This window comes from Podarcis cretensis (assembly GCF_951804945.1).
Source record: "Podarcis cretensis genome assembly, chromosome: 8".
Taxonomy (NCBI): Eukaryota; Metazoa; Chordata; class Lepidosauria; order Squamata; family Lacertidae; genus Podarcis; species Podarcis cretensis.
The window spans coordinates 10,113,649-10,123,979 of NC_137177.1; the positions used below are offsets into that span (position 1 = coordinate 10,113,649).

General features: G+C 49.1%; 1 protein-coding gene and 1 long non-coding RNA gene across 3 annotated transcripts in view; one reads left to right on the forward strand and one right to left on the reverse strand.

The window, feature by feature from the left end:
* Positions 1 to 656: 656 nt before the first annotated feature.
* LOC307221336 (uncharacterized protein) lies at positions 657 to 7,408 on the reverse strand. Of its 2 annotated transcripts, none has more exons than XM_079985788.1 (4): positions 7,341 to 7,408; positions 5,469 to 5,534; positions 2,333 to 2,426; positions 657 to 1,302 (listed from the first exon to the last, which is right to left on the reverse strand). In XM_079985788.1, exons 2-4 carry the CDS (start codon positions 5,509 to 5,511, stop codon positions 831 to 833), a joined length of 609 nt encoding a protein of 202 aa, XP_079841914.1. In that variant the 5' UTR covers positions 5,512 to 5,534; positions 7,341 to 7,408; the 3' UTR covers positions 657 to 830. The 2 variants fall into 2 exon arrangements, with proteins under 2 accessions (XP_079841914.1, XP_079841915.1); XM_079985789.1 differs by having other exon boundaries at positions 7,225 to 7,375.
* The window catches only part of LOC307221424, a 137,067-nt gene continuing 130,417 nt past the window's right edge, over positions 3,682 to 10,331 (forward strand). Inside the window, exon 1 of the long non-coding RNA XR_013841398.1 lies at positions 3,682 to 3,819. This is a non-coding gene — a long non-coding RNA (uncharacterized lncRNA). The remainder of the gene's footprint in view (positions 3,820 to 10,331) is intronic.

The following is a 10,331-nucleotide window of genomic DNA, read 5'->3' on the forward strand; positions in this document are numbered from 1 at the left end:
AGGGAGCGCAGATCAGAGCCTGTATGCATCCCAGGCTCTGCTCAGCGCTCCCTTTCACGCTCTGCGCAGCTCTTGCGGGCTTTTCTGGGAGATGGGGGATGGCTAAGCTAGAAGCTAGAACAGCAAGAGGGAGCGCAGTGATCCCTCTCGCTATTCTGGCTTCTGGGATAGCTGTGCAGCCTCTTCAGGGCAGCGGGATGAAGGCTCCCTGCTGCCGTGCAGAGGCTTTGCGCGGCTGTGCCAGAACAGCGAGAGGGAGCACTGCACAGCAATCCCTCTCGCTGTTCTGGCTTAGCCGCGCAAAGCCTGCATTCGCTCCATAAGACGTACACACATTTCCCCTTACTTTTTAGGAGGGAAAAGGTGCATCTTATAGAGCGAAAAATACGGTACTTTTGGATTTTGGTGCTTGCGCATGTGCAGAAGCGCCGAATAGCAACCCGCATGTGTGCAGATGAATGCTGCGGGTTGCGAACATGCCTCCCACACAGATCACGTTTGCAACCCGAGCGTCCACTGCAGTGCAGAAATTCAGATATCTCATCCCTACCTCAGTTTAATGTCCATACTCCTTCCCTGCCTCTCCAACACACACACACAATCCCCATGAAATTCACAAAGACAACAAGGGTAATTAAAGTCTAGATTTTTTTTATTGCTCCATTAAGGGGATGTTTACAGGCATAAGGAGTCGCTGTGTCAGGGAGAGTGTGGCTCTTCAGCAGCTTCAACCTTTGCTAGGCGCCTGTCTGAGAATTTCCAGCACAAAGGCTTGACTCCCTCCATCCTTATCTTGCTGCTCACCCCCTCTTGGTTGCTAAACCGGGTTCTCACTGGGGTGGCAGCATAAACTTGGCCAGACAACCCTGGAAGTCTTCAGCGCAGTCTTGCAAGCTTTTGTAGGTCTGCCTGAGATTGCTGTGGAGTCGCTGGATGACGGGGCGGAGCTCCTGGGTCCGCTGTTGGATTTTGGTCTTCATGTCATCCACAACAGGCTCCAGCTGGGCTCGGATAACCTCCACATTCTGCGTCAGCTTCTCTCTGCCAGAGGCCAGGGTCTGCTGCAAGGTCTCCATCCGTTGCTCTGCCTGCTCCTGAAGCTTCTCAGTGTAAGGAGCTACGTGCTCCTGTACTTTGGTGATGCCACTCCGCAACTTCTGGTCCAGAGCTTCTGCGAACGGTTGCACCTTCCGATTCAGCTCCTGCAGGTCCTCCGTCACCTTTTGGAGGGCCGGAAGAAGCTGGTCCTTCAGTTCCGCCAGGTGGCTTTGGATTCTGTTGAATCTGTCGGCGGCCTGGGTGCTGCCAAGGAGAAATAGTTTATATATATATATAATTTTTTATTAGTTTTTTAACATATCATTTTCAACAGTAATTAAACAGATTTTTACATCTTATTCAATTTTTTTGACTTCCATCAGTCCTGTCTGAAAATTTTCCAATCTGATCTCTTAGTATGCATTTCGTATTTTCCCTATTACATTTCAAACTCATAACCAATATCTCTATCTTTTTCTACTTTGTAACACTACGTATATTTCTCCTTACAAAACTTCTTGTAGTCCTATGTAATGGTTCTAGGGGGTTGCTCATGCATAAGTTGCCGCCACTCTTGGCTTGGTTGCCTGGTTGAACCCTTTCTGTCTGGACAGCCCTTCACTTCGTGGCTGTCTCAGTCGCTGGCAGAATCCATCAGTGGGCGTTTCTTAAACTTCTTCCAGCAAAAAAGTTCTTTGACGCCAAGTCTCCTCCTACTCTCCCTGAGCGGAAGTCTTCTGTGCAGGGAGGGTGTGGGCAGCGGAGTACCCGTGCTCTCCCCACTAGTCTCCGTTGAAGAGTCCTGGAGCCTTTTCTCCAATTCCCCCATCTGCCCCCCTTCTCTCCTGGTGTTACGTTGATTTCCTTCCCCAGCAGCTGGGCTGCCTCTCCCCCTGCTGGGACCCTCTCCGGCATCGCTCTGGAGCCTTCCCTCCGCCTCTAGCTCTAACGGCAGTTCCCTGACATCCTACTAGTGTAATTTGTTGATGACAGTTGCTCTTCAAATAATTCATATGCTTCTTCCAATCTTCTGTAAATCTCTGGTCCTGCAGGTTTCGAACCCTTCCTGTCATTTTGTCCAATTCTGCATAGTCCATTAATTTCGTCTGCCATTCTTCTTTCGTCGGAAGTCACAGGGTAGAGATTTCAAATCACCCATGGAGATTTATCTTATCAAATTCAACGTGGCATCCCGTGATGTCAGCCCTAGTCTGGGTCAGTACAACCTGTGCTTGGGAGGGTGATGTGGTTTGTTTGTTTGTGTGTGTGTGTTTATATAAAGATATTGTGTCACCTGATGTCCTCGGGTAGCTTGAAACTTTCAAAGGGGCTGAGGATCTGCTTCCAAGTCAGGGCGGTGCTGACAGGTTCATCGCTTGAAGCTGAACCTGTGGGAGGGAGGGAAGGAAGGAAGGAAGGAAGGAAGGAAGGAAGGAAGGAAGGAAGGAAGATATAACAGGGTTGCCATCAAAAAGTGAAAATACAGACACAAAAGTTGTTGAGTGTCCCCCTCCCCTTTTTTTTTGCAAAATCTCCAAAACAGGTAAAGTTTTTAAAAGCTATTTTATTGGAATAAAATAGCCTATAATTAAACATTTTCAATACTGGCAGCATTTTGGACTCGCAGCTGTCCATGGAGGCACAGGTCAAATCTGTGTCCAGGGCAGCTGTTTATCAGCTCCATCTGGTATGCAGGATGAGACCCTATCTGCTTGCAGACTGCCTCGCCAGAGTGGTGCATGCTCTGGTTATCTCCCGCATGGACTACTGCAATGCGCTCTACGTGGGGCTACCTTTGAAGGTGACCCGGAAACTACAACTAATCCAGAATGCGGCAGCTAGACTGGTGACTGGGGGCAGCCGCCGAGACCACATAACACCAGTCTTGAAAGACCTACATTGGCTCCCAGTACGTTTCTGAGCACAATTCAAAGTGTTGGTGCTGACCTTTAAAGCCCTAAACGGCCTCGGTCCTGTATACCTGAAGGAGCATCTCCACCCCCATCGTTTAGTCTGGACACTGAGGTCCAGCTCCGAGGGCCTTCTGGCGGTTCCCTCGCTGTGAGAAGCCAAGTTACAGGGAACCAGGCAGAGGGCCTTCTCGGTAGTGGCGCCCTCCCTGTGGAACGCCCTCCCACCAGATGTCAAAGAGAACAACAACTACCAGACTTTTAGAAGACATCTGAAGGCAGCCCTGTTTAGGGAAGCTTTTAATGTTTGATGTATTAGAGTATTTTAATATATATTTTTTGGAAGCCGTTCACAGCTCATTTCTACAGCACCGCTTTAAATCCTCCCAAAGGATTCTGGGAGCTGTAGTTTGTTAAGGGTGCAGGGCGTTGTTAGGAGACCTCTATTCCCCTCACAGAGCTACAGTTCCCAGAGTTTTCTGGAAATAAAGATTGGCCGTTAAAGCTTTCAGGGAGAGGAATACCGGGGGGGGGGGGGGGCGCCTCCTAACAGCTCTCAGCGCCCTTAGCAAACTACAGCTCCCAGAATTATTATTTTTTCATAACCTTTTTATTCAAAATTAAAACAAAACATATTATCCAGAAACATATCATCCTTATTTCCCCCCATTTTTCCTCCCTCCCCCCACAGAACCCACCCACCCCCGCCCCCCAACTTCCCTCAGTTCCAGTCTTTGATTTCTCTAAAAATGCTGTTTTCTGCATGTTACACAGTTGTATAGATCCTCAAACTATTTAGCTATTTATTATCAATAAAAAGTTTGTGAATGTTTATTCAAAGCCAGCCTAGGAGTCCAGTTCGCTTTGTTGCGTCTTCAAATACTTTGTAAAGGGTTCCCATTCATCTTTAAAGTCACAGTTATCCTTGTCCCATAGCTTGTATGTCAGTTTTGCCAGAGCTCCCAGAATTCTTTTGGGGGAAGCCACAACTATTTGACGTGGCCTTTTTGGGCATCTCTGCGGTGTTTTGATTTTGGCAGGTCTCAAAGGATCACGAGGATCAGTGACCTTTGTGCCTGGTTATCACGATCATCTTCAGGGGTATCTCTCCAAGCGCTCCTGCCTTTTGAGGGAAAGAGGGGGCCAGCCAGAAAAAGGTATTTTCAGTGGTTACCGCCCCGCCTATGGAACTGCAAGTCTCTCCTCACCCCAGAGAGGTTTGCCCAACGCCAAGCCCTTTACAGTATTATTTCCATGCCAGGCAAGGGGTCTTTTTATTTTTCCACTCCTTCGCATTTTCCATCCTTTTACCTTCGCTCTTAGATCTATTAATGCTGGGGATCTCCCCCGTTCCCCTTTTTACAGGCTTTCAATGTTTTTTAGTTATTGTTAGTCTATTGTAATTTTTAATATTTCATAATATTGTTGTTAGGTACCCTGGGTGCCCTAGTTGAAATTTCATGAAATTGGGGAGGAAAGAGAGTTAAGCCACCATTTGATGGATGAAGACCACCCAGGGACAACTGCAGGCACAATTCCTGCATTGCAGGGGGTCGAACTAGATGACCCTCAGGGTCCCTTTCCAACTCTATAATTCTGTGATCAGGTGAAGAGTCACATCAATAATAAAATAATAATAATATTTTTTATTATTTATATCCCACCCTCCCCAGCCAAAGCTGAGTGGCTAACAACAATAATAGTTTACATAAAATCACCATCAATTAATTGAAATGCATTCTAAAATCAACTCATTCTAAAATCAATTCAAAATCAAATTAATCAAATTAATGGCAACCATTGGGCTGGAGTTCTATCAAGAGCTCCAGAAGACAAATACTGAGGATAATTTTTACCAGAGACTCATTTCTAGTCTCTGTGAAACAGAACAGGGTGGGATATACCTTTATTACAGGCAGACGGGACTCACTCATGCTCTGCCTTCTGCCTTTGGAATTGCCCAAACTGACATCAGCATTACACAGGCTTGCAAATCAAACGGCTGCTATTATTATTGGGTGGAATTCAATGCAGCGCTAAGGAGATAGTTTTGTCAACACAAGAATTTCTGCTTGCCCTGCAGAACAACCTCCCCTCTCCTCTTCCCAGGTGCTGTTCTGGGGGGTTCACCTGAGCCTCCGGAAATTTGGGGGAGGCATAGGAGTCCATAGGGGGAGAAAGCCCATTGTACCAGCTTCTGCCAGTGGGGTGGGTTAGCTGAATCCAGCCCGCCACTATTCACCTCCTGGCTGAAGCGTTGCATCTTTCATTAATACACAATGGGTCAAGATATAACAGATAACATCTTACCCACTTTCTACGTGCCAGGTAGAGCTGCACCTGTGGGATTTCTGCTCCCAATGCAGCTGTTAAAAACCACAGATCCTGTTTAGGGCCAGTGGTAGGTCTTTCTCCCAACTCACTGCATTGAAAGGTTTTATAGATCCTGGCTGTGTTTGCCAATGCTGTATGAGGGGAAGGCAGGCAGGTGAAAGCCTAACTGGAGGGAACCCCACTTACCTATGATGGCGGCCAAGCTGAGAAAAACAGCAAGAAGCTTCATGGTGCAATGGGCCCAGGGAGGCACTGGAAAGGCAGAATAATTGGGAATGTCAGAAAAGAGATGAAAGGCATCCATTTATGGGGTGGCAGGGCAGGCTGACCACTCTGACCCTGTCACTCATTAACCCGGGGCTCCAAAGCGGATTGGCAAGAGAAGGGCCCGCTGGCCTCTCTCCCGCTCGCTATCCATCACCCTGCCCTCAAAAACTCAGGGTGGGCAATGGCCCAGGAGAGGGTATTCTCTGGGGCAGCCCCTGAGTTGTGGATCCCCCCTTCCCACAGACGTGTGCCTGGTGTCTTCGTCAGACAGCTTTCTGCGAACGAGGAGGAGGCATGTCTTTAACTTTGGACCCCTTCTCTTTCGGTGGTTGCAAGCTCCCCTGGGACCTCAGGGTGATGGGTGTGAATGTCATCATATAAAAGGATTTGACTCCAGAACCAAAAGGTGGATGGGGGAATACTAGTAGTATTTTCCAGGGGGGTTCGGGCCTAAAGTTTAGGAATTTCTTTCCATTGCACAAAGTTAAAAGGTCATCAAGTTCCTACAGGGTTGCTCACTTTCCCACTAGCTTTTGCTCCTGCACCTCAGTAAGCAACTTGATCCACAGACATAGCCAGGCAGTTATGATGCAGTAAGGACACAGATGGCGCTGTGGGTTAAACCACAGAGCCTAGGACTTGCCGATCAGAAGGTCGACGGTTCGAATCCCCGCGACGGGGTGAACTCCCATTGCTCGGTCCCTGTTCCTGCCAACCTAGCAGTTCCAAAGCATGTCAAAGTGCAAGTAGATAAATAGGTACTGCTCCGGCGGGAAGATAAACGGTGTTTCCGTATGCTGCTCTGGTTCACCAGAAGCGGCTTAATCGTGCTGGATACATGACCCAGAAGCTGTACGCCGGCTCCCTTGGCCAATAAAGCAAGATGAGCGCCGCAACCCCAGAGTCGGCCATGACTGGACCTAATGGTCAGGGGTCCCTTTACCTTTACCTTAATGATGCAGAACCTTGCCTGCATATTTTTTTATTAAAAAGCTGATTTCTGCAGATCAGCTGTTGCTAGAGGCATGGGGCAGCTATCCCTAACCTGCTGCCCCCCCGATTCTATGGGAATCCAACACTCATCAGCTCCCAGCCAGCATGGTCAATAGTCAGCTGCCCATCCCTGACCAAAACTTTACAGCTTGATCCTATCACCAGCCCAACTCCCACCTGCCTGCCGTCTCGCTTACAACCAGGGGGTAGCGTTGACAGTCAGCTTCCTCCTTATTAGTCTCAGTGACAGGGGCAGGGGCAAAACTAGAAAACATTGGCTCTGCCAGTTGTTGGCTCTGGTGCCACCTGCTGTTGGCCTCCGGCCCTACATGCCTCAGTGGGCGCCAGGCCCTACTGGCAACAGTGATTTAACAGCCTGTTCATGTGGCTTCAGTATTCCACTGCATTATTTGCCTGTGTAGAGGGCAAAACTGCCATCCCCTCTAGAAATCTGCTTGTGTTGGTCTGAAATCCGCCACCTGACTTAAGGCAGGGATCATCATCAGCTCACTTCTTCAAACATTTGCACCGCTATTAAGAAACTGTTTATGAAGTTTGGTTACAAGTGACTTAAAACTTCTGAAACAATTCTACGTATATGGATTATGTCTCTACCCCCCCCCCCAATCTGTCATTATAAACTGAAACGGCTACACACACACACACACACACAAACATTTACCTCGGATGGCATAGAAATCAGCAACCAGAGGAAATTTGAATTCTATCTGAGCAAACTCTGCTTGTATCCAATTCCACACTGGTCTCAAACCCCACCCAAGCGGCTGCTCTCCTTACCTAGCTCTGCAGGCTATTGGCTCCTCTTGAGTAGGCCAGCTTCTCTGCCTGTGTCTATATTTATAGTTGGATCTGCAGGAGATAAGGATTTGGAAATTGCAGCTGCAGACCTGGTGGCACGACTGCCACCCCACCAGGCCCCTCCCAGAGCCAGGGCACTGTCCCTGAATTACCTCTGGGGTGCTGAGTGAGCTAGGAAGGGTAGAGATCATAGAATCAAAGCACGGTGGAGTTGCAAGGGACACCGAAGGGTCATCTAGCCCAACCCCCCTGCAGTGCAAGGACGAGGGGATGAAGGTTTGTGGACTTGGGAACCATGAACAGGAGCAAAAGGACAGCACAGGCTCCAAACGGTTCTTAGTTTCACAACCAGGCTGCCTCTTTTGATTCATTCCTCATGGCACAACAGCCAGTGGTAGAACATGGGCTTTGTGTGCAGGTCACAGGTTCGATTCCCGTGCCTCCAGGCAGAGCTGGGAGAGTCCCTTGCCTGAACCTCCGGAGAGTTGCCAGCAGTCGGTGCGGACAAGGCCGAACCAGGTGAATGGTATCGGTAGAAGGCAGCTTGCCACATTCGTGTTGTGACCAGATTGAGCATGCAGAGTTTTACCAGAGCAGAAGTAGGCCTAGTCTGGACTCTCTGGCGGTCCTTGTCTTCCCACCTTCGCGCACTGTCTTGCAGGTTTCAAATTTGCAAGATGACACAAGGGAAGGCATTAGGATGGAGCATCACTCCATCAATCTCAGTGTGGCCTCACCTGGTTAAAAGGTAAAGGTACCCCCTGACCATTAGGTCCAGTCGCAGACGACTCTGGGGTTGCGGCTCTCATCTTGCTTTATTGGCCGAGGGAGCCGGCGTACAGCTTCCGGGTCATGTGGCCAGCAGGACTAAGCCGCTTCTGGCGAACCAGAGCAGCGCACGGAAACGCCGTTTACCTTCCCGCCGGAGCAGTACCTATTTATCTACTTGCACTTTGACGTGCTTTCGAACTGCTAGATGGGCAGGTGCAGGGACTGAGCAACGGGAGCTCACCCCGTCGCAGGGATTTGAACCGCCCACCTTCTGATCAGCAAGCTCTGGGCTCTGTGGTTTAAACCACAGCACCACCTGCATCCCTGGTTACCCCCCTACATAAGCACCAGCCCAGGGCCTGTTGAATTCCTCCTCCTCCATCTCCTTGTTGCCCTTCCTTAGGGAAAAAGGAATTCCAGAAAACACGATTATTCCTTTAACATTTTATCACTGCCACCTTCTCTGATGCTTCAAAGTATCATGTGGTCTAGCACTTGGCTTGCATCCCATGGCTCATCAAGGTGGTTTTTTTAATATAAAAATGTGATCAGTTGTCAGCCCAGATTTAGACTGCACGCCCCCCCCCCTTACCAAACTCTCCACCTGGAGTGGCCTCTGCCAGGAGCACACAAGGTCAGCTGCCTCGCCCACTTTTAACCATCCACGGTTGGCCACCTTTGAGCGGATCAATTCTTGCGTCAGGTGGGAAAGGGGTGCTCAGGCACCTCTGCCGAGCCAGCGGGGAGATGAGTGAGCAAAGGAGAGGGCCCCCAGAAGCCCATATTTTCAGGGGAGGAGGTGAAAGGCAGGAGGGCTGTCTAGACAGAGAGGTCTTGACTCTCCACAATCAACTGTTTGGCTGCATCCCTCTTCCAACAGCTACTCCTCTTGCAAATCAGTCTTCATGTGCAAGGAGCACAAAAGTCACGCTCACTCTCAGCCACCAGCATCTGGGTCACCCCGAGTGACTTGCTAGCTCAATTACTTTGGAAATGGAGCTTGCCTTTTTAAAAGCTCGCCCCCCACCAAATCGCCGGGGAATCTGCGTGTGAGCCTTACCAAGGCAGCATGCAGGAACCTCAGCCTTTTAATGAAATCTCCATTTGACAGATTTTACAGTTGGGGAGTGTAGGGGTACTTCTATTGGTCATGGAGGTTGCCCCAAATGCCCAGAGTGGCTGGGGCAACCCAGTCTGATGGGCAGGGTAGAAATAATAAAATTATCATTGCTGTATTATGGAAAGACCCAGCACAGTCCTTTGACCCTCCCAAATTCTGCACAATGCATTTTTTGCTGCTTGGGAAGCAGCCTTGCCAAATTGTTAATCATATTCAGCTCCTTGCTTCCAAGGTTTCATTGTGTATTATCCATCTTTCGAAACATCAGAGCTGGAAAATTGCTTATGATTTTTAAATTGGGAGCGCCCTCTCTCTCTGTATATATAAATGCTGAATTCTCTACTCTGTCCCTGCAGAATATTCTGTCCTGTACAACAGGCAAAGAGCTTTTTAATAATCTGTCCTTTTTCAAGCTGCCCTTTAAGCGCCATAGTTTTACAGATGAAGCACCGCTTCCAAGAGTGGAGAAAACTATGAAGCTACTGGACACGCCACTAAGCGTCAATTAAAACTTGTTATATAATGGCCCTGATTGCATTCTGGTGAAATGGCTGCATTTCACACGCAGGTGAGTCCCAGACCACCTGGGGACGGAGGCTCTGTGCTTTGGATTGCAAAGGTATACTTGCCCTGCAATAAACCACCACAATTTTCATGTTCTGCCTTTCGAGTAATCCAAACTGCTTCACACTGCTCATCTCAGCAGCCCTTTCATGAGCTACTTATGAAGGTTGGAATCAAGGCCGTAGTGCAAATAGAAGACCAACACTGGCCTGGGTCTCACATCACTTTAAATCAGGGGTGGGGAACCTGTGACCCTGCAGATGTTGGGGAGCCAAAAACTGGCATCAGCTGAGGACAGCACGTCCAACAGCCTGGGGGCATGCATGTCCAGCAACAGCTGCGGGTCAGGGACAACGACACGACGTTGGCAATACCGGAATTAAACTTAAAGGGACCCCTGACCATTAGGTCCAGTTGTGGCCGACTCTGGGGTTGCGGTGCTCATCTCGCTTTATTGGCCGAGGGAGTTGGCGTACAGCTTCCGGGTCATGTGGCCAGCATGACTAAGCCGCTTC

What these genes read in the sequence shown, in the direction of transcription:
- LOC307221336 (XM_079985788.1), bottom strand. Translation starts at nt 5,511, where the DNA reads ATGAAGCTTCTTGCTGTTTTTCTCAGCTTGGCCGCCATCATAG. An exon ending in CAGCTTGGCCGCCATCATAG is followed by an intron (nt 2,427 to 5,468) that starts GTAAGTGGGGTT and finishes TCCCTCCCACAG; the next exon opens with GTTCAGCTTCAAGCGATGAA. An exon ending in AAGCTACCCGAGGACATCAG is followed by an intron (nt 1,303 to 2,332) that starts GTGACACAATAT and finishes TCTCCTTGGCAG; the next exon opens with CACCCAGGCCGCCGACAGAT.